The following is a 24890-nucleotide window of genomic DNA, read 5'->3' on the forward strand; positions in this document are numbered from 1 at the left end:
TTACAGCTTAAAGATAGGTTGTTATTGTAGATTCTATAAGAATATTAAAATAGGTAGCAAGTAGACAGAAAATTAAAAAAAAGTACCAAAAATCCAACTCCAGTTCCAGCTCGTTTATATAACATATAGTGGTAATGCTACCCCTCTGCAGCAAAATGATGCAGTTGTCTTAAATTAAGAAAATAAAAAATAAATGAAATGTGAGTAGCAAAACCAAATCAAAATACCTCTCCTTTTGGAGGGTATATCTCATTGGTTTTAAGCTTAAAAATAAACAAGAAATAATATCACTTGCGGCCGTTGGCCATTCCTATTACACCAAGGACAGTTGGTGCTGTATCAGCCCGATTAGCGCGTGAAGTGTTGCATAAGTTTTGCAAAGCCAAAGCAACATGTGCCCCCTCGATTCTCGATCACCGTCCAATACTAAGCACCATTAGAGCAAATGTTTGACACAGGATACTTTCACACGGTTGATTGATGTCGCATAGTGCGAAGCAAACGAAATTGAACAAAAAATATGCGTTTTGCTTTCAAATGTTGAACCAAAACACAACCAAATATGCTTTGCTTAGTAGCGTTTCTATCACTCTACTTCCGAGAGTATTTTGTTTCGTTTCCTTTCTCCTTTAGCCTACCTGTTGCCGCACGATGTCTCACTGTTCCTAACTCTACTTTGCTTTTTCTTCGCGAAACCCTGCTAGACTTCAGTTCAATTCCCATATCTTATACCGCATCCGCCTTTCCTTTGATTACAGGGTCCAAAACTAAACATGCCCCTTTATACTATCTACCTGGGGAGATGGGGATGATGGGACAAAAAAAAATGATTCGTTAATTGGCTGATATCGTCGCGTGGTGCTACTCTGGCGCAATGGGATTGGTTCCGTTTTTTTTTTTTTCGTAAAGCCCGAAATAATTTCACTAGTTTCGGTGTTTGTTTTTTTTTTGTTTTTTTTTCTGTTTTTTTTATCTTTCCCTTTCCATATTTCATAACACAAAAGTGTAAACCTAACAAACGAACGATAATTACCGTTCCTGATCGCGGACGTGTATTTCTTTAAAAATTGTGTACCTAACGGAAAATACTTTGCATCCGATTTCTCTGCTTTTTTGTTTGTTTGTTTTGTTTGCTTTTCTACATGGTTTTACTTCCCCGTAAAGCAATTTACTTTTTTTATGTATAATTTATGGCTTCTCTATAGGCGGTGTTTGACTTTTTTTTTTCTTAAATGCCGAAAGGTTTTACGTTTTCATTCCCTCTGTTTTGCTTATAATTTTACCAATTTCTTATCTCAAATTCCGAATTGTGTAAAACTAAACTGTTTCTTTTTGCTTTTGACTAAATGCACTAAACTATAAACGCCCCGATCGTTAATTTTCATTTTTGTATGTTTGTGTCGTTTGTTTTTTTTTGTCTATTTGGGCTTATGCTTTTTTGTTGTTGTTTTGTTTCTTCTAAACTGTTCTATATACGTTCTTGGTTGCCTATACGAGCGGATTCAAAAAACTTTCTATCCCACTTTTATATATATATGTGTGTGTATATATATGCTTGTGTTGTGTTGCACCTGCTTCGTGTTTCGATTTTCTTCGCAAATTTTGTTACTTGTCTTTAGTGTGTGTTTTTTTTTTTTTGGGTTTTTTACGTTTATCTCTCTCCTTCCTTCTCTATGTTTGACTATATGGAGTATGGATTTTTCTGTATGTATGTTTGCGGCTGTATGTGTTATGGTTGGTAGGAGCTATTATAAAGCTCTCGGGTGTCTTTTGCGTGCCTCGTGCAGCACACTCATAGTCGGTATAAATACTACTGTAATACTTTTAAAGGACATCCATTAATGTGATTGCGACGTACGTTTGAATGTTGCTTTCTCAGCTTAAACGAGAAAGAAATGCGTGTATGTTTGTATGTGTATCTGATGATCGTTTTGTATGATCTGCTGAATATTCCCGAGGCGGTTTACTCTTTCTTTGTTTTGTTTTGTTGTTTTTTGTTAAGAACACAGATATTGTCGGGTTGGATCGACGTATTACATTTACGTAGCTTCGATTTTCTGCTGTTAAAATATACATCTACAGGAGTAGGAAAACGGTGTAGCTTTGCTAGTGTGGAGTGTGTAGGAAATAGGAACAAAAATCTTCTCCACTAGAGCATAGAGCACTAAAAGATCGGTTGCACATCAAGCGCAGCTTGTTGTGTGCTTTGAGTAGTACTAAATATGTCTACAGTCTGCTACAAAATACAAGTACAAAAAGGAGCTTGTTAGATTTGATCCTCGTTCACGAAAGGCCGTGTATCCGTGTTTGTGTGTATGTGTGTGTATGTTGTTCTGATCTGGTGGTTGTCGCATTTGGGTTTTGGCTACTTCAGTTGTATTAGATCGGCGGGGCAAGGATAGCAAATTGGGCAAGCAACATGGTGGTCTAGCGAGCGAGCGAGCGAGCTAGCGAGCAAAAACTGTGCACTGTGAGTCTCCGGACACAACGGGTGCTCTATCGGGGCTTTGGTATCTTGAGGGGACAGCTATATATGGATCCGATCGGAGAATCTCCTTAACGGATGGAATGCAGCTTCCAGCGCAGCACAAAGTACGCGATCACACGCAGCGCAATGAAGAAACCGAACAGGGCGGTCGCATCGATCCAGTACTCGGCATTGTCCATCGACATCTCCTCGAGGAACTTTTTCGGGCTGCGAAAGTGGCAGTAGATTTCGGTACAGGCCAGCTTCTCACGCTCCATACCGTACACGGACACCATCGCACCTTCGAAGCCGTACCGCACGTAACTGACGTACGTTACCCACTGTAGGTAGCTCGGGATGACGTCAAAGTTGACGAAGAAACCCGAAAACAGTATGATCGGAATGGTGGATACTGGGCCCAGAAATACGCCCGTTTCTACGCTCATGCCGGCACCGATTAGCAAGCCCAAACTTTGGGCCACGAGCGAGGTAAGGATGCAGATCAGTACAAACATGCCCACTCGCTTTGGATCCATCGGTTGGGAAGTGAGATAGTACACTACAATGACGTACACGCTCGTGAAGAGTACCTGCAGAGGAGATTGATATGCGTTAGTGCATTCGGTTGCTGTTGTTTGTGGTGCGTTCTTGCATTACTTGAAATGGAAGATCTGCGATCGTTTTGGCGAAATAGAACGACTTGAGCGAATACCAGTAGTTGAGATGTTCTCGCACAAAGACGGCCATTTCCGTGGGAACTATAGAAAGCGAAAAGAATTGTTAGTAGACTGCCGAACGCAAACGCTTTAATTCGCTCCACTTACAAGTGAGTATCGTCGGCATCATGGCGGTGAACATGGTAAACATCGTGGTGAAAAAGATACATCCCGCGTTGCTCATGATCTTCGACGCATCATTACCGATATCGTAGTAGATCATCCCGATAATTGCACCGACAATAACGTGCGACAGTAGACGCATCTGCGTAAGCGTTTGATCGCGCATGATCGTAATCATGGTACGCTTGAGCAGTATCCAGAACTGCATCCAGCCGGAGGTGGGAAAACCGGCCTGCTTCTTCGGCATCGTTATGCTAACACTCTCCGTCGAATCGAGCAACGATGTGGTGCAGGTCGCTTTGCAGCTGGTCTGAGTTTGGGCAGAGCCAGCTATCGGTACACCAGCCGGTAACAGTGGTCCAGTAACGTCGGACGATGGGATGACATTCGCACCCGTGTTGGTTGTTGCCTGCGCTGCCGTTGCAGCGGTAGTGGTGGTCGCAGAGGCCGTAACCGAATCCAGCTTCCGATCAGTGACAGCAATACTCCCGGCGAGTTGTTTGCTTTCGTTATTTAACTGCGACTCCGGTGGTGCGTTCGAGGGCATACTAATGGCGGTGTACTCACCGGTAGAAACAACCGTTTTTAGCAGTGTAAGATCATCCTCACGATCGCCTGTACCGGTTGCTGTGCCGTCGAGCGATACGTTTTTATTGGAGGTGCTTTTACTTTGCGATAGTGGTTGATTGTAGTTGTTACATTTGCCATTGTTAACCGCCGTTACTAGCTTGCTATTCCAATCACCATGTTCGCCACAGGCCACTTCCATCACTGGAACGTACAAGAGAGAGTAAAATTAAATAAAGCTAAGCTATAAGCCAACATAGGTAATCGAAATCTTCTCCTTACCATAATTAGCCGGATTGTGATAGCTCGGACATTCAAGTCCAAGCGAGGCAAGAAACGGTACCAGTCCGTTCACTCGCCCCTGATAGATACACTGTCCCTCGGCTAGCACGTACAGATTGTCGAACAGTTCGAAAATTCTTGCCGATGGTTGATGGATCGTACAGACGATCGTACGACCGCCGCGCGCTAATGACTTCAGTAGTGCAATCAGCTGAGAACAGGTCGAACTGTCCAAACCGCTGGTCGGTTCGTCGAAAAACATTACCGGCGGATTGTTTACCAGCTCGAGTGCGATCGATAGCCGTTTACGCTGCCCACCGGAGAGATTGAGCGTGAGTGTGGTAGCAGCGTCCAGCAGACCGAGCGTTTCAATAATTTCCTCCACGACGGCCCGCTTCGCCGAAACGGAGATATCCTTGCCAAGCTTTAGGTTGGCCGATACCATCATCGCTTCGCGCACTGTTAGGTAAGGTAGCAGCCGATCATCCTGCATGATGTAGCAGGATAGTTTGCGAAATTTTCGCAAATTGCGATCCTTTCCGTTGATTAGCACCGACCCACTGAGGTGTGATGTTCTGAAATAATGTGGGAGATATTGAGTGAACTGTGCTGGGGAGGTTTAATTGTCCTTAATCGACACTTACTTGTAGCCGGCAAGGATGTTCATGAGCGTGCTTTTACCAGCACCGGACGGTCCCATGATGGCGGTTAGCTCCCCGGATCGGAACTTACCGTTAATGCCTTTGAGTATGGTCTTGTAACCGCGTTTGTGACCTTCGGACACCGAGTACGACATGTCCATGAACTGGATGTCGATCGGGGGTCTCTTTGGTAGGTGCGTGAGTGATACCTGGTGGAAATGGGGGGAAAGGTGAATAAAATACCTTCGATCTCAAGAGTGCTTGCCGTCAAGATTCTTACCATTGGCTTCTTCTGCCCGTTTCCATCGCTATTGTTGAGAACTTTCCGCACCAGACCGTGCGCCAGATTAGAATCTTTCGTCTGTCCGTTTGTCATGATGGCTCCGTTGCAGAGAGCACTTTGAGAATTCCTGTGGAGAACAACAAGAAGGAAAATAATAATTAATTTTTTGGGGCATTCCAAACCATTGGGAAAATCTCGAAATATTCATTTACGATTTTTTCTTCTGTTTCATCCCTCATAAATTGTTTCGATCCACTCGATTCGCCGACAAATGCGCGCGATGAGAGTTTAATGAGCATCAACAATTAGCGGTCAGTAAAGCAAAGCCAAAAAAAACACCAACCAACCATCAATTAATTCGTCATCCCGTGCGGCAACAAAACCCCATTGACGGAGGAAGGGATTAATCTCGATAAGTCTCCAACGCCACGGCTTCAACACGCTTCGTAGCGTAAAACGGTGACGAATTGGAATCATAATAATAGTAGTAATAAAAAAAGTGCCTCTCCATTTGGTGTTGAAAAATGGCCCATTAGAATTCATTTTAGGGGTGGCTGGAATTGCGCAAACTTTGCGTTTTATCGTCGCCTTTCGGGCACGGCAGATATTTTCTTTTGTTAATGATTTTTATTCGAAGTCTTCACCTCCGGCGTGACGTGACGCGGTACGGAATCGTTAGCTTTAATGTGCTTTTTTTTCGGCAAAGAAAAGTACGGTAGCACATCCATAATGTGATCGTTTGTGTCGCGTAAGCCGTTTAACTGGAATAAATTACAGCCGCCTACCATCGATGAGTATGGTTTGTGGTGCTCCTAAATGTGAGCTTTCTGTTGCTGTTGTTTTGGTTTTCTTTTTGGGGTTTGTTACATAAACACGGCATCTTCCGGTTGGGCAGCGTTCGTCCGGGAAAAAAAAGGAAAAGGCTCCGCGAAACTAGCGACCATCGATCAAAGGAAAACTGTGTGGTCTTGGTTGTTGCTTTAGGTTAATATATTTTGAAACGTGCATAAATTATGCTCGAAAGCTATCCTGGCACACAGACACACGCAACACACACGAAAAGAATTCGGAGGTCTGCCCAATATTTTCTTATTCGCGTTATGGAACGGGAAAGCAGAAGGAAGAGGAATAAAACAAGCTCATAAATCGATTTTCGCACACTGCACACGCTTATGGATGTGTCTAAGTATATGGAGTTAGAAAAAATTGAGTGGAAATTTTAATTAACATTAGTTACCATTTCCATCCCGCGTTTCGCTGATACCCTCCCTCCCGGGTGAAGAGTTCTCGCATTTGACCCGCTTTGTTGGTTAGCAGAATCGTGACCGGAGGTAATTACTTTTTTTTTCATCCCGATTCCGTTCGGTACGGATGGACAAATCAACCCTCCCAAGTGTCTGGGTATCATGTATCTTGTAACACCCGTAACAACACGGAAGTGACATCATTTCTAATTGCTACATGTACACTCTTACCGTGTGATTAATAATGCATGAAAAAGCAAGTCTGTTGCAATCGTGAATTTGGGCGATAAAAAGCTTTCTATTTATTTAATTAAAGCAACTCATTTTTTTGTGCATACAAACAATATTCGTTACTTGTTACATTTCCCTTAATTCACGTGCATCCTTATTATCATAATCTAACGGAAAACTCTCGAACAAGCTATGTCGATATGAAAAGGCTGCATGTCAAGGCTTCTATTCATTTAGTTTTAGAGTTTAGTTTTACTCGTGGCATTTTTAATTGTAGAAGTTGGGTCAAAGTATTGGCCATTATTGTTTATTACTTTCTTCCTCCTTTCGGGTAAATCGCGGATTCCTTTTCGGAAAAATGATAAGTTTTTCGACGCATTCCAGGTATCCAACCAATTCTTGATCTGTTCATAGGAGGAGAACTGCTGGTCAGCCAATCCATGTGCCATGGTATCGGAACAGATGGAAATCCGATGGTGCCTGATCCGGTGAATACGGCGGGTGCGGTAAAAAATCCCCTTTGAGGGTACTAAGGTAGTTTTTCACAGGTTGCGCAGCATGTGGCCGAGCATTGTCATGCAGCAGAATAACTTTTTCGTTGCGTGATGAGTATTCTGCCCTTTTTTCACGCAGTGCTCAGCTTAAACTTATCAGTTGTTTCCGGTAGCGTTTACCAGTGATTGTTTCTCCCGGTTTCAGAAGTTCGTAGTAGATGACGCCGAGTTGGTCCCACCAACTCACCATAACTTTCGAGCTATGGATGTTTTGCCCTTTCTGTTGTGCCGCTGGACCAGCAGTTCACACATGAAGAGTCTGCGTTCAATGTTCCGTGGATTCAACTCGGTGTGGTATCTTTACGCGTTCAGTCGTGATGATACGGCCTGACGAGTTACACCAAGCACGGCTGCAAACTCTTCTTGCCTTTTGCAGTGATTTTCCTCCAGTAAAGCCGTCGGTTCTTCGTCGGCGATCGTTTTGGGCCTTCCTTCACATTGAGCATCCTCCACGGCAAAATCACCGCTTCGAAAGCGTCGAAACCAATCCCGAATCCTTGTTTTGCTTAGAGCAGCATCGCCGTAAATACTCTCGAAAGCTCTCGATGCGCTTCGGCTGCCGTTTTCTTCGCTCGAAACAAAAAACAGCAACACTTCCCGCATATGGCGCTTATCCGGCTCAAAATCAGACATTTTCAAGAACTCGGAACATTTACTCGCACGAATTAATCACTAATCTGTTTATACAGTTTGATTATGTTGAGCGATAAAATTTCTCACAGGTTTGTATAAAATCCAGACTAAATATGTATGTTGGCATTGATCGATTACTAGACTTTTCAGTCTTCGGTGGGCTGAGCATGTAATGAGAATAGCATCTGACAACTGACCCTTCCACTTGGATAGAGCAAGTATCCGCCAGAATGACTGGGATTTTGGATTGGCAGCCGACGCCGCTAGACCGTGAACGATTCCGAGAATTGTTGCAGCAGGTCAAGACCATTGCGGTTGTAGCACCAAATAAACGAAAACATCGTTTATGCAAACAGATAAACATTGCTTAAAATTTTCCTGCTTAGAGAATTATTTTAAACAACAAAATCATCGATCCACCACGAATTGCTAACCGAAATCATTTTGAGCTTATGAAAGACATTTAACAATAACAATTTTCTGTATTGAAATGTTTGAATAAAACCTCTCAACACGTTTTGAATCAAGGCTGCGTCTAAAGATTTGCTAAAAGAACGCTTATGACACTTTGTATTTTGGAGAGCATTTATCTTATTCTCAAATTAAACGTCAGATACGAAGACACTTATTACGGCTTAATAAGTACGAATAAACTTCATTTCTTCAAACACTTCACTAGCTGCAAACTTTTTTCGCCTAACACAAAACTACATTCACAAAGAATCTAATTCACCTCACCATAGCTCAGTTGGAAGCGTCATCGGGATATTTCACTGCTCGTTACGTCCACACTGTTTTTAAGGACCTTCCTTCTTTTACCGTCGACGCCAGTGACAACGCAGTCCACACCCTAAAACGGCCAATGGCACACTGAAATGCAAGCGATCGTGCATCAACAGCACGGATCGCACGAAAAAAAGGACGTGTCCGCAAGCGCTTGCTTGCCGTTGCTGATAACCATCGCCAACAGATTGGGCATTGTTAGTATTGCTAATCGGTCGGTCGGTCGTCAATGAGTTGATGAGTTATTGTCGACGGTGTGCCCCATCAGCACCTGTGTGTGCAGGGATGAATGGAATGCTACTGCTTCCTTGCAGGAGATATCGACTTGGTAACGCGATTTTCGCATTGCTAGGGCGGTGTCAAAGCTAAACAAATCGATTCGTTTTGTAATCCAAGGCCAATTAAACGGGTGCCGGGATGTGTAATCATGACGTTCGAAAGCCACTTGGAACTGTTGTAAGAATTTGTACGAACCACCGGATCAAACGAGAGTTCAATGTCATTGCAGTGGCACGCTGCTAGAACGGACGACGAACGCGCGCGAGATTGATAAGCGAACGGCACACAAAAGTCGCACAAATTACTCAATCGATCGAAATAGAAGTGGTCCAAAAAGTGGACAAGAAAGGTTATGTTGAGCAACTGTCGGAGCAACAGCAAAACCCGTCGCAAGAAGTAAGCAACTGTCTACCAACAAAACGTGCGACCCTCACACGACTCCAACCGTGACATGAATCTAAACTCATCATTGGTTCCGGTGTTTTCCATTTCTCATATGTTTCATTCGATTCGATGACGGTCCTTTTTTTCAGTTTCAAACCTTAAAACCAAACGATTATCAGCGACCGAGCGGGTGATATGGGGTTGGATTTTGAGTACTTTCGGTACGCATGCACCTGAACCAAATCGAACGTTTAACGGTGGAAAAGAAGAATGCTAAATTTAAAAATAAAATCACACAGCAGTAGCAGCACTTTGGTGTTCCCAGGCTGTGGTGCGGTGGAATGCTAGTTGAATGCACAAATGAACACAAATCGAGATTATACGAGCAACACGAGAAACAAATTTACAACACAAACACACACGATCGGACACGATCGATGCGGATCCCATGCTGTTTCTTATTTTAATTCAAAATTGTGTTTTTGCTTTTTGCATTTGTGTGCATTTTTGGGGTGGAGAGAACAAATATGTGCCAGGTGCTTGAATTGTTCCCGTTGGGTTGTTCAGAACTAATGAGAGATGTTGCGAACCATTTGGTCAGTAAACGTTTTTCGCCTTAGGCCTTAAGGTCGCGAGCAAGGTTGATGATGAAGGGGTGCTGGTGGAAGTGTTGTTTCGAACGAAAGCTATGTATTTGTTTATGTTTGACTTTTGCGAGTTGTGTTGCCTTGTTCGTGTACAATAAAACACGCTTTTTGACCGAGCACAAATTCGATCAATACAAGAGAACCAAACGAATCTTTCACATGCTTACCATTGGCCCTTCTGTTTAGGGCATTTTCACGGGAAGTAAATATATGGTGTAAGCAAATTTATACACGAAATAATAAAAAAGGCGGATTTAATCATGCTTTCACAAGCAGGAAGCCATTTGATTAATAACTTAAATATCAATTATAGCTAAAAGCTATCAGAAACGTACACAAATGCACGTTATCTACTAACGGCTGGTCCAAAACTAATGATTAAACAGCACCGTAGGAAGAATGTCCTATTTTTCGGCCTTCCGGGGTTTTACCGGTTCGCTGTCCACGCTGTTCGCGTGAAGAACGTGTTCCAAATACAACTGAAACGCTTGGTATGCTTTGTTTGTACAAATAAACACAACATGCTAAACGCATTTGGGCACCATTTGCCACGGTAAACTGTACCTCATTTTGGGTTTCATATTTATCAACCCAGTAACGGCGTCAGTAACCCAAAACTAGGTTAATCAATTGCGAACGAATGAGCAGACGAGCAAACAAACCGAATTCTTATCAAAATACAAAGATAGATTCACCTCTTCACCCAGACGGCAGGATGGTTTTTAAAGTTTTTCATACTGCCCGCATCCGATCCGGAATCGCACCGATTGGCGTAGAAATTTAAGTTATACTGATTGTCACAGCTCAGCTGATAGATCGTCGTCCCTTCGACGGTGTCGTCCAGGTCCTCTAAACTACTGCATCCCGATGGTGGTAGCGTTCCCAGCCGGTACACATGTGCTCCACCGGGAGACGTTGGACGAACGTGAATAATTGACGGCAAATCCTGGCATCTCTGGGACTGCTCGGCTGAGTCAGCGATCGCTTCGGCATCCATGTTGTTTAGGTTTTGCACAGCTAACACCACACAAGTAGTACGACACTTGGTAAAATTTATAGACCACTTGCAGACCACTACCGATCAGCTGGAACCGTTCGGGCGTACTGTCGAGTTGTGTTCTGCAAAGTGGTTCGATCTTTGTGGGATGGCCACTTCTGATCTCGCGTACAACACCCGCCCGCCCGTCACGTCGATGTACTCGATTTCATTCAATTAGACTCAATAGCGCGTGTGAGTGTGCGTGTTTGGGAAGAAAGGGAATCACTCCCAACGGTGTGTGTCCCCCGACTGCTGTCCAACGTTCGATAAACAGAAACGTACGGACCGGAACGATTCCGATTCCACATGCAGTCAGTGTTTGCTGCACAAGTAACTGTGGTCGCCTTCCTAGTTCCATTGCGATCCGCAAAAGAAGCAAGACGAAAGACCATGGTTAGAAATTCATACTCCATCGTTCCCACTATGCTCTGGCCGCCGGTCGGTGCAAAGCAATTGACTTCTGATGGACACATCACCTTTGTTTTTAGCGTGATGCATCGCGCGTCAACGCGGTGTAGAGTCAATTAAACTCAATTTAGATTTAATTTCCTATCGGTGTCCGGAAAGTTTTCTCATCATATGCCCGCAAAACGAACGTAGGTAGATGGTGGAAGAAATAGACCCATTTTCGGTGGTTTGGTGGGAAAAGCATGATTCAAAGTTTGTTAGGATGGATAAAAATCTGATTGCATCATTGGTATCAAATTCTATATTGTTTGTGTGTTTCTAGTCTACTTGATCAAAATATACTTCTTCTAGTCAATTCTATTGACTCCACAGATAAAAAAAATAATTTGCAAATCATAACTTTGTGGTATAAAATTGAAGTTAAGTACTGCTGGAAGTCTTAGCAACGTTGCTGAACAAGAATCAAAAATACAATCGACCGAAATGGCATTGGAAAACAAAACTTTCCCATGTATCAGCCTTTTAGTGCGCGCTGAGCTCGTCTGTAAGTCTATGAGAAACTAACTCCATACCTCAAAGTTATGATACATTAGTTGGCAACTCTTCCTCTTCCTGCAATGGTCACCAATTTGGTGAATTGCAGCACTATCTCTCTCTCTGTATCATTCTCGGTTAGTCGTTCGTGGAGCTGTGTCCAGTGTACACCGATAGTCGAAACACGAATGCACTTTAAATTAAATTGCAATGTTCTGCACACACACTGCATCGCACTTCACCCGGCTCGATTGCGACACAATTTCCGGAACACTTACCGGTGGCGGCGCAACCAGGGCGAGCTGCATACGCGACTCTTGAGTCGCCAATGTGGCCGTAGCAGATCAGAGTACAAGTACAATCGAATTAAACACATCCCGTCCAGGCAATGCTTCCCATAGAGGCATCTCAGTTTCAATCGGAGTTTTCTTCGGCAACTTCCTGAATAATGAAGCGTGCCTCTTTGGACTTGTCTTCTCTGCATATAGCGACTGTTCACTTGGCGTGAAAAGGCTTGCATTGCACCATGGTACAGAGCAGTACGAGATTCTTAGTTCTCATTTTTGTCGTTGCTTGCAACATGGCGTCATCCTTTTTTTTGTCGGGCACCAGGCGTCTCCATCGGATATTTGCTATAAAAAGGTCCAGTTTTCTCGTGCCATAGCTTTTATGAAACCGTTTTTTTTTTTTATTAGTTGCTACCTTCTACCTCCTGTTTTTGTAATATTTCTATATAAAACATGCTGATTTGAGATTTTGATAAACATTTTCTCTTCTTCGGTAAGCAAACTCAAAAATGCAGAAGAATGTAGTGCTTTCATTAGCCTGCGACCTCCTGCTGATTAAGCGTCTTTTATTCCCTTGAGGTTAATGGAATCTTCATGTCCAAATGGACAGCTTTGCAGGGCGTCTGGTCTTGGTGACGATTTGATCGTTTCCTAACCTTGACTTCGCTTGTGTTGTTCTGCCTTCGCTTCGTTGTTAAGCTTGTCTGCCAAGAAAGGGCAAATAAATGAGCCGCCTATTGAATAGTTAAGTTTAGAGGAAACAAACGCACTCCTTCAACCATCGTGGGAGTAGGATTACGCTGTTCCTCATTCTATTCCAACCAAGCGTTTGGAAGGCATGCGTAAGAACTGAGATTTTTCGTTTCAACCGTGACGGACCGAACGTTTATGTACTGAGTCGGTCGGTGCTCAATTTGCTCAACGATGAGAAAATATTGTTTTTCCGTATTTTAAAGAAAGCAGCTCGAAAGAATCGCACGTTTGTTTATTTGAAGTCTGTAAAGATATGACCTGCGATGCATTGCATTGCAGACACTGTCTGAGGTGAACTATGGTGAAATAGTTTTTATCGATACACGCTCACCTCCACCCAAAACGAGCGGTATTTTAAGATCTTCATGGTTTATGTTATTTCTCAATCTTTTTTTTTTTTTTTGTTCTCGAAAAATCAAACACACTTTGGAGTGTTCGAGTTTGGGGATCATAATAGCAAAAGAAGTGTAAACAACACCCGTCACATTCCAAGGATCGAATGAAGCAATTGCTGACTTCCAACAAGGCGAATCTCCACGAAGAAGAGTTGAGTTTGCTTATTTATATCACCCGAAAACCACGGCACCATTTCACTTACCCGATTGTCCCGTTCTTCAGATTATCAACCAGCGTCGGTGGGGATTTGCAGCGCACGTTTTGTGTGAGCGAATTGTACGCCACCGCCTGCAGATCACTGCTATTGGAGGCGTTCAGAATGTTGCAGAAACCGGGCACATGGCTGCTGGCGCCACCGCCAGTCCCAGGACCAGCCGGGTGTACGGATGCGACCTGCGATTGGGATATGAGCGGGGCGGATGCGGCCAACGATGCGTTTATGTCCACAACCGATACCTCCGTCAGCGCTTCCGTGGGATGATGTGGATGATGATGGTGTGGATGGTGGTGTAGATGCTGGTGCGAGTTGGATTGCTGATGCTGCAGTGTGGCAGTTGTTGGGGAGGGATGCGGGCGCAGTGGATTGTGTGGGTGGCCTATACTTCCGAGCATCGCACCGGTTTCACTGCTGGTTGTTTTGCCCGCCATCAGTCCTGGATCCATGGCGTTTTGGATATGCGGCTTCCAGGATGGTTTTTGCTAAGAATCTGCAACAGAAGGGGGAGGGGAAGGAAAATAAATTAGCTCCGAGTGGTGGCGAATAGTGAGAGCATTAAAAAATATGTTCACTGTAAGCTCGTGGTTTGTTGTGCGGTGGTGTGAAGGCGTGAATAATGGTAATGAAGTTGAAGTAAATCTGTCTGGGTGGGTGGGTTATTTGTTTACCCACACGGTCAAACGCTAAATTATGCATTGTTATGCAACCAATCATGGTAAAAGCGTTCTAAACGATTTTGTTTCACACTTTCGTTTCGGCGTTCCCTTCTAATGGTGCATGAATAGAAAGAACTTTGTGATATGCGATACGGGCTTTTCGTTTATTTTTGCTACATCAGTTTCCAATTATCAAATTGGTTATTGAAACTGGAATATAAAGTTCGCGTGGAGGGTAAAAAAGACATTTGGCGAGTACCGTGTAACCGAGCTGAATAAAGCATAAAGGTGATTTAATTTACTTATGCACAACGTTACAGAAGTTCATTTTATGTGCTATCATATTTGATATATTCATATTCAATGTGTTAATTGGATTACATTATCCCTTTTGATTGGAATTATTACCATCGTTTAACTAGTTCATTTAACGATTGTCGGCTTTCTATTGACATTTTCAATCATTTGCTTGGGAATATTTCATAGTGAACGTATATTTATAAATATTAATCGAATCACAAATATTTGACATAAATTGCAACTAAAACCCTACATCACTCTAAAAGAAACTTTTGGTCATCTTTGAGCTTCCAATTGAGCCACAAAGTTTGTAGTAAAAAAACGTCTACTAAAGTATCATTAATCATTAATTTAGAGTTCGGTCACTCGTCACAGGCTGTAAAACGATAAATCTTTAACGTAGAAATATAATTTCAACATCAAACGAAAGGTTTTTTTATTGTTCTTTTATCACAAAATTCAAGAAAAAAATATTTGTTTGTGTACGAATGAATTTAAGCAACTCTCTTTGGATACCTCGCATAAGCTAGTTGGGCAGTTGGCAAATATGGCCAGAGCTTAATGGAGTCTCTATTGGGGCGGTCCGGTGGTGTGGACGACAGCGACGCCGGTCTTCAAACGGCAGGACCGGAGCTCAAATCAAATCCGGGGACCGTCCGAGGACCGTAGTGAGGACTGACTAACCAACTACGTGGTATCGGCAGTCTAGTAACACATTTCGATGGCCGGCATGACCTTAGAAGTCGTTAAGCCAAGAAGGAGAAGAAGAGCTCTATTAAAAATCAAAACACACTTTGCCAGGCACTTCATTCAATCTTCATAAATTGTCGAATTCATAGATTGATTTGTTATAAAAACCAGTGTTTTGTGTCCCCGCAGCTGCAAATGGCTTGCAATACCATGAGTTTGCGGGGAAAATTGCCCGCAAACTCAAAGCGTGTGCCGTGTGCGCCCTGCGTGAGCAGGGCGTGTGGCGAAGGAGAATGAACCACGAGCTAGCTGAGCTGTAGTCAAAGCTGGCAGGACACGATGGCTGGGGCACGTTATGAGGATGCCGAACTCATGCCCCACCAAGAAGGTGGGGCATGAGGTGGGGCGACCCGTTCGGCACTAGGCGTAGAGGAGCACAGCGAGCTCGTTGGCTGGATCAAGTGAAGTCGGAGAACCTGTCGGAGATCGGATGCAGCCGTAGATGGAGGACTGCAACCCTAGACCGAGTTTCCTGGAATCTGATTGGATACCTGGCCATGTCGACGCGACGTGCTGAATCCTGAGCAGGCCAAGAAGAAGAAGATTTGTTGGGAACATCGCCCCGCGCTGTGGCAACACTAAATTTTTGGCCAGAATCCTGTCTCAAACCTATTTTTATGCACTTTTCGTCATCCATAAGAACGCAACCCGCGTACCTCGTTAGAACCTGGTCATACAATTTTTGGAGTAGCTTTGATGCACAAGAAGACCAGTAATCTGCATTCAATCCGTTTCTTCTGATGGTACTTATGCTGGACCGTATTTTTTCCAATACCCCCATCCGAAAGTCTAAGGTTAGCCTGTAACGCTTTCAACACCTTCCAGCTCAGCTGACGATGCATTGTCCCTGAACGATGATTTTGTTCAACCTTTGTAGCCATGCCTTGACATTTCCGAAACCGTTTCAAAACGTATGCAACAGTACAAGACGCATATTTAAGGAATTTTCCTATTTTTCTCACGGACTAAGTTGAATTTTCTAACTGGATGTGTTCAATTACCTGTCTACGCTGCAGCTCCATCGTTAATAATAATTGAAACAAGCGCGATCATGCCAAAACCACTTCATAAGAGGGAAGAGTACTCCAATACCTACTGATAGATATCAAAAAATTCCATATAGCACCGCTGAGGGCTCTACTATACATAAGATACAGTGACCAAATTCTAAATGAACAGTACTTTAATGGCAAATTTAAAATGCACTTCGTCCAAGCTGCAACATTTAAACAGCCCGTCTCGCGTATCCTTACGAAAAGCAAAATTTGTGTTAACGATGACTGCTCCCTTTTATGCTTGTAACCAGTTGCGGTTTGACTCATTTTGTTTCATCGTTTTCTTTTCGTTCTTGTAAAGATTAACGTTTTCTTCATGTAGTTCCCTTTAACCTCAGTTTGTCCCTTAAGGTGGACGACATGTTGGACACACCGACAAAAGGAAAAAATAAAGGGGTGAACAGTTGCACCCAAGCAACCCAAAACGAGAAGCATTGCAGTCGGTTCGCTACCGATCCGACACTGTACGTGCGGAAGGAAAAGGGCTGTTCAGCGTTGTTGCAGTGTTTTTCTTTGTTTTTCTACTCTACAATTGGGACATGAGCTTTCAGGGTCAGAGTTCTCCCCCAAGAGAGGTTCATGCTTTGTACCGGAAATGCTATACATTTTATAGAACAGGCAGTTCAGCATGTTCCCGGCTGCGCACACAATCACAACCTCCCCGTTCGTGCACACCAGAGAAAAGGCCAGCGGAAGTAAATGAAGGCACGAGAAATAGAAGTAGGTTGAAGAGGGAAAAGTATTGTAACTTACAGTGTCGTGTACCCAAAAGATGACTTTTGGGACGGGCAGAGGGATAACATTTGCATATCGATTTGTTTGCCACACATACTGGCAATATGACATTTGCTTTTCGAGTTCGAATTTGCACACACGGCCGAAAGGTTGTTCTTGGTAATGGTTGGGAAAAACTCCAGCTTTCGCTGTTTTGGGGAAGAGTGTATATTGAGCTTGTACTATCGTGCATGTTTTCTACATGTAATTAGTTCCAACGTACACCTTTCTATTGAAATAGTGACATTGGAAAATTTATGCAACATTAAATTGATTTTACTCGTTTGCAAAATTCTACCCAAAAGGGGCACACTTTGAAAGGAAGTTTTATTTTTATCTTTTGTCTTTTAAGTCTAAAAAGGCAAAACTGCATAGAGCAGAGCATGAACAGGAATTGTATCGACTGCACCACTACCTGCACGGGCTCGTAACTCTTTATTATGCCGAGGTTTTCAACGGTTCTTATTTCTTGGAAGCCAGAAGCTTATGTCGTTCATCGTTTCATTCGTTCGGATAGCAGCTGCACCGCCAATTCGCCTGAAAGATCTAATATTATGCCGTCCAAAAAGAGCCCTTTAGCGAACGGCGAACGATGTACGAGTTTTCCCTCTGCTGTTGCTGGGCTTTTAAACAGTGCACTTCGAAACGAATTTTCCATACTTTCCTATCGGATTGCATGCAAAAATGTAGCTTTTTGCTCCTTAAATGTGCATCTCTTATGAAGCATTCAAGGGGACATTTTCGTACACAAGAGCACACCGTTAAATGACACACTGGCCAAAAAGTCTATAGCACTTGGTCGCGTATCATCCGGAAGTTTCACAAGAAACCACCGGATGGCACCTGGCTGAAGTGTGCTGCCCCCATCACCGGGAGTGCTTGACTGACACTGACAGTGACAAATTTAATAGTACATCGAGCGGCTTCCGTCGACGGGTGTTTGCTGCTGCTGCTGCTGCTCCTGCTTATGGTGCCCCTCCAAGCGAGTTACGAGTCGCGAAACACGATGACACCTTTTATATCGCTGGCCAAAACCCTTCGGATGGCATGCGGCATTGGTTATGGTATTAAAGATTCGTGCCACCGCGCACTCGATCGTTTGCAGCTCGACCAATGGAAAAGATGCTAAAAACAACAAACCAGACTAGCAAAACAGAAAAAAAAATAGCGGAAGTGAAACGAAGCGCAAACGAGTCCGTGCACAGGGTATTTGAACGAAAAAAAAGGAAATTAAAAAGAGGGGAAAAAACGAAAACCCCACTGACTGTTCCAAAGCCCCAAAATGACACTGGTTAGTGTCACTTTTGCCGAATGTTGGAACAGGTCTTGGAGGGGTGGCAGAAGCTATCAGGTGGGTCAGGTGGGTTGTTTTTCTTTTCCCATACTATGCTCGCGTATGTGTGTATTTTGTTTTTATGAAGCTTCACCGATAAAAAGCTAATGGAAGCACGATCGACCGAGGTTGTTGGTGTTGTTAATTTTTTAAAAGGTAAACCGGTACAGATTTCCATTCTACGTTTGCAAGAGGGGGTTAAATTGATTTTTGTTTTGCACCTTCCCTACCCTTTATTCGGCGTGTTTTCTCTTAGTGTGGTTCTTCCATTAACGGGGTGTGATGCTATTTAGAATTTGATGAGATGGCGATTCCCTGTTGCTTAGTTTCGTATTTAGGCTGGTGTTTTTGGTAGAGATTTGGTATGAAAGGTCAGCATTTTTGTATCCGACTTCATTATAGACGGAAGAAATCTGTTTTCAAATCCTTTCCTCGTTGTATTGCTGTGGTAATGATGTATTTTACTCTAAGCAGGACAGTTAAAAATAAATTATAGGTTAAAAAAACAAATTGAGCTTCTAACAAGTAATAAAAAAATTTATCTATTTCTGTTTGATCATCAAAAAATTTAAAACGTATGAAATATGTTTTTTTTTTAAATTAGAGTCCTGGTCCTGGTTTTTACTTTTATTTTAGTTTAAGCATTACGGCTCGGTGCCGTATTCTCAGCTCTTCTTGAGCTGATTTTGTACAATATTTTCAAGGCATTTCCTCCTTGCTTTTTTGCCTTATCCGGAAATGCTCGGTTTAGAGCCCTGGTTCTATTGTAAAAATATTTGATGGAAACATACTACTGGAAAATAGTTTGGACGTAATTTGAGCTCCAGTCACCCAATACTCAAGCAGTTACCCCTTCTAAAATGTGAAATTATCCTATTTTTAATATCACGTTTATTATCAGCCGACGCACATGAAGCTTAAACTAGAGCGTAAATTCAAAATTTTACCAAAAAACTGTCAAAAAGTTTAAGCTTTGTGTACCGGAGGTTTGTAAATCGCAAATTAAAATACCAATTTAAGCGCATTTTTTGTAATGTTTTAAACGCACCTCATATTCTTAATTGAATGGTAACAAAAATTACAAAAATGCAAACAGCTGCAGAACCCACACGATGTTAGCATTCACCCTTTTTTCTTGAAGTTTTCAGCTTTAAAAGACCTATGGTAATAATATTGAATTTACACCCACTTCTAGACGATACATTCTCCCTCAATTAGTATTACAATTGATTTGATTTATTTTAAATGCTTTTCAAATTTAATTTTTCGCAAGTGCCAAGAATTTTGACAAGTATAAAACGATTTTAATTTTTCACGATAGCCCTTAGAGGTTTTTGTTGGCTCCCTTAGCTTGAACTATCCATACTTCTCGGAGATACGCCCTGATACTGGTCCACACATATTTGTTTAGTAACTATAGAGGCTTTGAGTCTTAAAGACTACATTCGCCTCTCTACTGTATAAATAAGTGGTTTAATCCAATATAAAACTATTGCAGGTGTGGCTTAAGTATTATGGAACACTATTGCGATTGTGGCATATGATAATGGATAAGTTAAAAATATTGCGTTAAATTTCTCTACATAAATGACTGATCCGTAAAAATCGAATAAGACTGTTGTGATGCAGTTTGTTGTAATCCGGTGTCTAGTAGGCAGGTGGTTCGGTGAATCGTGTATCCATGGCAATCGGTGAGGGTGTGGCGGACGGTGATGTCAACACCACAGAAGCTGCAGAGTGGAGGATTAGATTTTTCTTAGAGGTAGCAGTGTGTAAGGCGGGTATGACCTACACGAGGGCGGGAAAGGACTCGTTGAATGTGACTGGATTCGGTATCTTCCCATGAAGAGGTGTTGTGCTTGATGGGACGCAGCTTGTTGCTTAGGTCTAGGTTGCGCCATGCGGTGTTCATGTGTTGGTAGACTATGATGTTGGTAAAACGGATGGCATCTCGGCGTTAAAGGGTGTTGTGTGGTTCGTCGGGGTGGAGTCGACCATTGTTGGTAAGTTGATCGGCTTTTTCGTTACTGTGAATTCTGGAGTGACCCGGAATCCAACAAAAAACGATTTCGGGTGAGGAAGGGATGTCGTCAAGGAGTTGTATGTGGGGGTCTTTGGAGGTGCCGTGTTCCAAGGCAGCCAGAACACTAGCACTATCGGTGAAGATGACGTTCGGTTGGTCGGTCTGTAGTATGTGGGAGAACGGTTTATCGAGGATAAAATGCGAAAGACGCTTGGACTTACAATAAACGCAAAGGTCTTTTAAATTGGGACCTGAACATCGTAAAATCTAACTTATACTACACCATTGGTTGGTGCCCGGATACCGATCACGGGACTGCAACAGAAATCCTACTTATTGAAGATGGATCGTCCTAGAGAACCTAGAAATGGATGGTTCCTAGTAGTAGTCCTGCTATAAAGATAACCTGAGCATTGTTGCACCTGACTTCTAATGTTTCTTTTCCAGAAGCGGACACCGTTGATTGTAGGGTGGTACCAAGGATCCCTACCTAGCGTTCTGATGGCGTTCCGCGGAAACCCTGTAGATATAATAGTGTACGGAAATGTGAAGCACTGTTATCGCTAGAAGCTTTGAGCTTCAAAACCTTACTTCAAAAAAGCAAATTTATAAAATTAACTCCATTCATTAAATTTTAAGCACGACTCGTTTAGCTTTAATAAACTCATTCAATCGTTGGTGCACTCCGCTCATGCTGCACCCGGAATTTGGATGATGACGAAGGTGAAATTTTTCCAGTTTGCACATTTTTCCCATTCACACATGCATTGAAGTGCCCTTGAATGTATCAGAGAAAACCCATTACGTGTGGGATAGAAAATAAAAAAAAGCCCCACTGATATGCTGGAGACGAAACAAAGAAACGAACGCCCGGCACCTTTCCTCCCTTTCGATTGCGCCATAGCGCGTGTGTGTGTGTGTGTGTGTGTGGCCCTGGTGGTGGCCGGATCGAGCACACACTAAAGATAAACCAGTTCCTGGTGCACCGAGTGCAACTGCACTCGAAGATCAGTTTGCACACAACTATTGCAACACTTTTTTTTCAGCATTTTTCTATCCACTGGCCCCCTTTCCCGATGCGGGAAAGGGCCACGAGGGCTACAATTTGTCAGATTAAAGTAGCACCAGTGCAGTGTATCTGTACGGCGCAGTGGTAGGCGCACATGGTTGTGGTGCATGACATTACCCTAGACACCGACCTCGCTACCATCCACCACCGGCATCAGTTCGCAGCTTAGAAACGAACCATGGCAGACAAAGTGTTACGCTTTTGAATCATTAACGTTCCGCGAAGCGAGTCATTTGTTTCTCCCTTTTTCTTCCTCCCGCTTTGAGGGAAGGGTAAAAAAAAGTGCAGCTGCACTTGTCGATGTAAACCACTCAATGTTAGCTCGAGGGATGGAAGTTGGTCGAGTGGAGTGGAGGTTGGAGTTCGTATGGTTTTGTAGAACATATGTTGTGGCGTACGGTATTTTTCTCTTTCCGTTTTTGTTGGTTTTGGTTTGTACTTTTGTACTCCTTTTATGCTCTATTGGACGTAATATATTTCGTGTGCAAAGTTTCACTCTTCGCATCGTAATTTTAGCATCAATAATACGTTCAACCGCAACGCATCATAACATAAGCAACCGTATCTGGCGCAAAGCTGTGTGTTAGTGGATTTTCCAGTCTTTGCTTGGCTTGGCCGTTTGCATTCCACCGTGATTAGTCATGAAACTGGAATGTAAAAGCGAAAAAACCGCACACGGAAACCGGAAATGTGCGCATACCCAGTGGGAAGCGAAAACAAAACACGAAATCAGCAGTAAACCGGGACACCACACCACGACGACCAGTCGAGAAATGATACACCACGGCGGAGGAGGATCGATTGCATGCAAACAAGCTGACAGGAGGTTGGGGGCGAAGCGCATCTGTGTGATTTTCCCATGATTTATGGGTCGTACCAATTTCATCGGGATCGGAAGTGGAACATGATCGCTACCGGGCCGCCGCCGCCACCACCAATCGATTGATAATAGGCGGTGGGGTGGAGCGAATACGAGCGGACAAAAATGACATAAAGTGAAATAATGCTACCAGCAAGTTCAGCGCATTCGTCGGTGGGTTGCAAAAGTGGTTGTAAGATTGCAAAATTCAATAGAAACTGTTGACTAATCGTTTGCTGAAGCGAAGGAATTGAATGCAATAAGCGGATCGGTTAACCATCCCGTAAGGATATATGTCGGCGATTGCTGTGCAAATAAATGTTCGATTGTCAGTGAAATGCAAGATGCGGTTTTTAGCTCATTTTGCATGGCACAGAATTACAAAAAGCAAGATTAAGGAAGAATGTGCAACTTTGATACTTATATACTTGGTATAAATAAGTCTAGAAAGCCATAATATTATCAGCAAGATCGACTAGATCGCCAAACCAGGAAGAAGCATTGTTCGAATTATTTAACTCTTAAAAATTCAGCTGCAATGTGCTGTATCAGTCAATACGCCTTGTAAGTCCTTTCTAAGGGCCAATTAACTATTAATGTATCTGATTACATTCTTTTTTACTAACAGCACTTGATCATAAAACGTCTAGTATTTCCTTTCCAATCTCATTTGACCTTTGGTTTGGGTTTGTCGTTTGCCACGTGTAAGGTCGCTGAAGCCAGTTGGCTCGGTTTTGTTACGGAAAAACGAAATAAAACAAAGAAAAATCCTTATATCACACTCGAGGACACATTTTAATTACGCAACATTCACACCCACACGCCAAACGCAAGCAATCTGATGCTCCCAAGAGTGCAACCCACCTAAGGCACCACACGCAAGGACGATTGTAGCAGAAGACACAACGAAAATTAACTCAACTCAAGAAACTCCAAACGGCAAAAGGGAATAAAAGACAATCCTCGCATGTAACAAGAGGCAAGAAGTTTCAACAACGTGCTTTCGCTTAACGGTTACGTTGAAAGCGGGACCCATCGTGCAAAAGTCTTCTCACGTAAGCGCCCGCGTTCTACTGCCGCGGGTGCGCGCCACATTAAACCGGGAAGCCATTTCGGAACGATAATCGAAGGAACGGCATTGCTGGAAAATGGTTGGGAATTACGTAAAGCAGATGTTGACCTCGGCCAAGGCGATGCGACTCGGGTTGGAAAAGCATTCTTTGTTACTTCTTACGCTACAATATCATCATGGGTTTCGCTGGCCTTCGAGTGCGACCGCACTGACTCAAAGGCTCAACGACGAAAGCAAAAGTGTGACTCGCAACGCTAAACAGCACACGGATTAGCGAGTATTTCCGACAGCGGAAGGAAACGGTGGGAATTGTGTGCTTCTAAACTCAATCAATGGCCCGGTGTAGATGGACTTTGGCTTGCGGGCATAATAATTGCCCGTTTGCTACACACTATCTATCCACTTTGCTGTATGATGATTCGATCACCACTTTTAAACATCCAAGCAGACGTAGTAGTAGTCGGCTAAATGGTCTATAAACCGAGACAAAAGCAACGATGCAATATGCTCGATAAATCACCAGCCCCATCGATATGAGCGCGCTGTCGATGAATTGTTGTGCCCCAGTGAGGGAAGGAAGTGAACGCTTGGCAGGAACCTTTATCTGTCAGAAACGCTATGTGTGTTAACCCTCCTATTGATTATCAAATCAATCATACTGCGGCATGGCAGAGCGATCGTGGATTAGTTTCGTGCAATATCCAGAGGCAAACCGACAGCGGGCGCATTCAGCGCACTGAGTGCCAGATTAGTGCCAGCGAGGAACGTTCGTTTTTATCGCGGTGTCGAAAAGTAGCCAAAGAGAGCTGGTTTAATGGTCCACGTCGATTGCCGAATTTCGTTCGTCCGAACGGCAGCAAGTGAGAACGATCGAAATTGATTAACACCCATCAAGCCAATGTCTAACGAGCGTTCGCTTTTTTTTATTAATAGTATAGTGATCCATAACGCAGTCGCGATGATACCAATGAGTTTGGCTACAAATTTTGTTCAGTAAGCAGCCATTTTTGTGTGATGGTTTGCTAATGTTCACTAAAACGGGATTTATAAAAATAAAAATTGTACAAAACATAGTGTTTTTATTTTGCTAAAAATCGTTGGTCCAACAACTTATAGGATAGAACCCTCAATTATAATACCAGCACAAAATGAGACATTTAATAATGATCAGAATTAAGACATTTGTTTGCTGTTAAAGTTTGCAACAAGAAGTTTCTTTTTATTTGAATGTTTGTCAATTGAAACGATAATTCTTCGATTTCTGAAACTCTGAATATTGGAAATTGTTATCAACTCTAATTTATAAGACACAGAAGAGCCTCTAATTGGCTTCTCCTTGCCTTAACGATCTTCTATAGGTCACGCCGGCCATCGAAATGGCTCACTAGGACTCTCCAATACCACTTAGTTGGATAGTCAAGTCCTCTCTACGGGGGGACGGGTCCGGATGGTATTTGAACTCCGGTCCTGCCGTTTGAAGACCGGTGCCGTTGTCGCCTATACCTCCGGGCCGTTCCTCACATTGGCTACA

At 43.2% G+C, this 24890-nt stretch overlaps 2 protein-coding genes across 4 annotated transcripts in view; both read right to left on the reverse strand.

Annotated features, from left to right (window-relative positions):
• The window catches only part of LOC126556944 (hypoxia up-regulated protein 1), a 284918-nt gene that overhangs the window by 237266 nt on the left and 22762 nt on the right, over positions 1 to 24890 (reverse strand). The gene's annotated exons all lie outside the window — the stretch shown is intronic.
• LOC126557002 (ATP-binding cassette sub-family G member 1-like) lies at positions 2552 to 13918 on the reverse strand. 2 transcript variants are annotated; one of them, XM_050212618.1, is made up of 7 exons: positions 13454 to 13918; positions 5077 to 5206; positions 4800 to 5005; positions 4156 to 4730; positions 3292 to 4077; positions 3125 to 3225; positions 2552 to 3057 (listed from the first exon to the last, which is right to left on the reverse strand). In XM_050212618.1, exons 1-7 carry the CDS (start codon positions 13912 to 13914, stop codon positions 2557 to 2559), a joined length of 2760 nt encoding a protein of 919 aa, XP_050068575.1. In that variant the 5' UTR covers positions 13915 to 13918; the 3' UTR covers positions 2552 to 2556. The 2 variants fall into 2 exon arrangements, with proteins under 2 accessions (XP_050068575.1, XP_050068577.1); XM_050212620.1 differs by lacking the exon at positions 13454 to 13918 and adding an exon at positions 10530 to 10771.

This window comes from Anopheles maculipalpis, chromosome 2RL (genome assembly GCF_943734695.1).
Source record: "Anopheles maculipalpis chromosome 2RL, idAnoMacuDA_375_x, whole genome shotgun sequence".
In the NCBI taxonomy this organism is placed as follows: Eukaryota; Metazoa; Arthropoda; class Insecta; order Diptera; family Culicidae; genus Anopheles; species Anopheles maculipalpis.

Bases quoted from the DNA above. Each gene is read 5' to 3' on its own strand.
- LOC126557002 (XM_050212618.1), bottom strand. From the start codon at position 13,914: ATGGATCCAGGACTGATGGCGGGCAAAACAACCAGCAGTGAAACCGGT. The intron at 4,078-4,155 runs GTAAGGAGAAGA...TGTACGTTCCAG, and splicing joins TCACAATCCGGCTAATTATG to TGATGGAAGTGGCCTGTGGC. The intron at 3,226-3,291 runs GTAAGTGGAGCG...CGCTTTCTATAG, and splicing joins GATGCCGACGATACTCACTT to TTCCCACGGAAATGGCCGTC.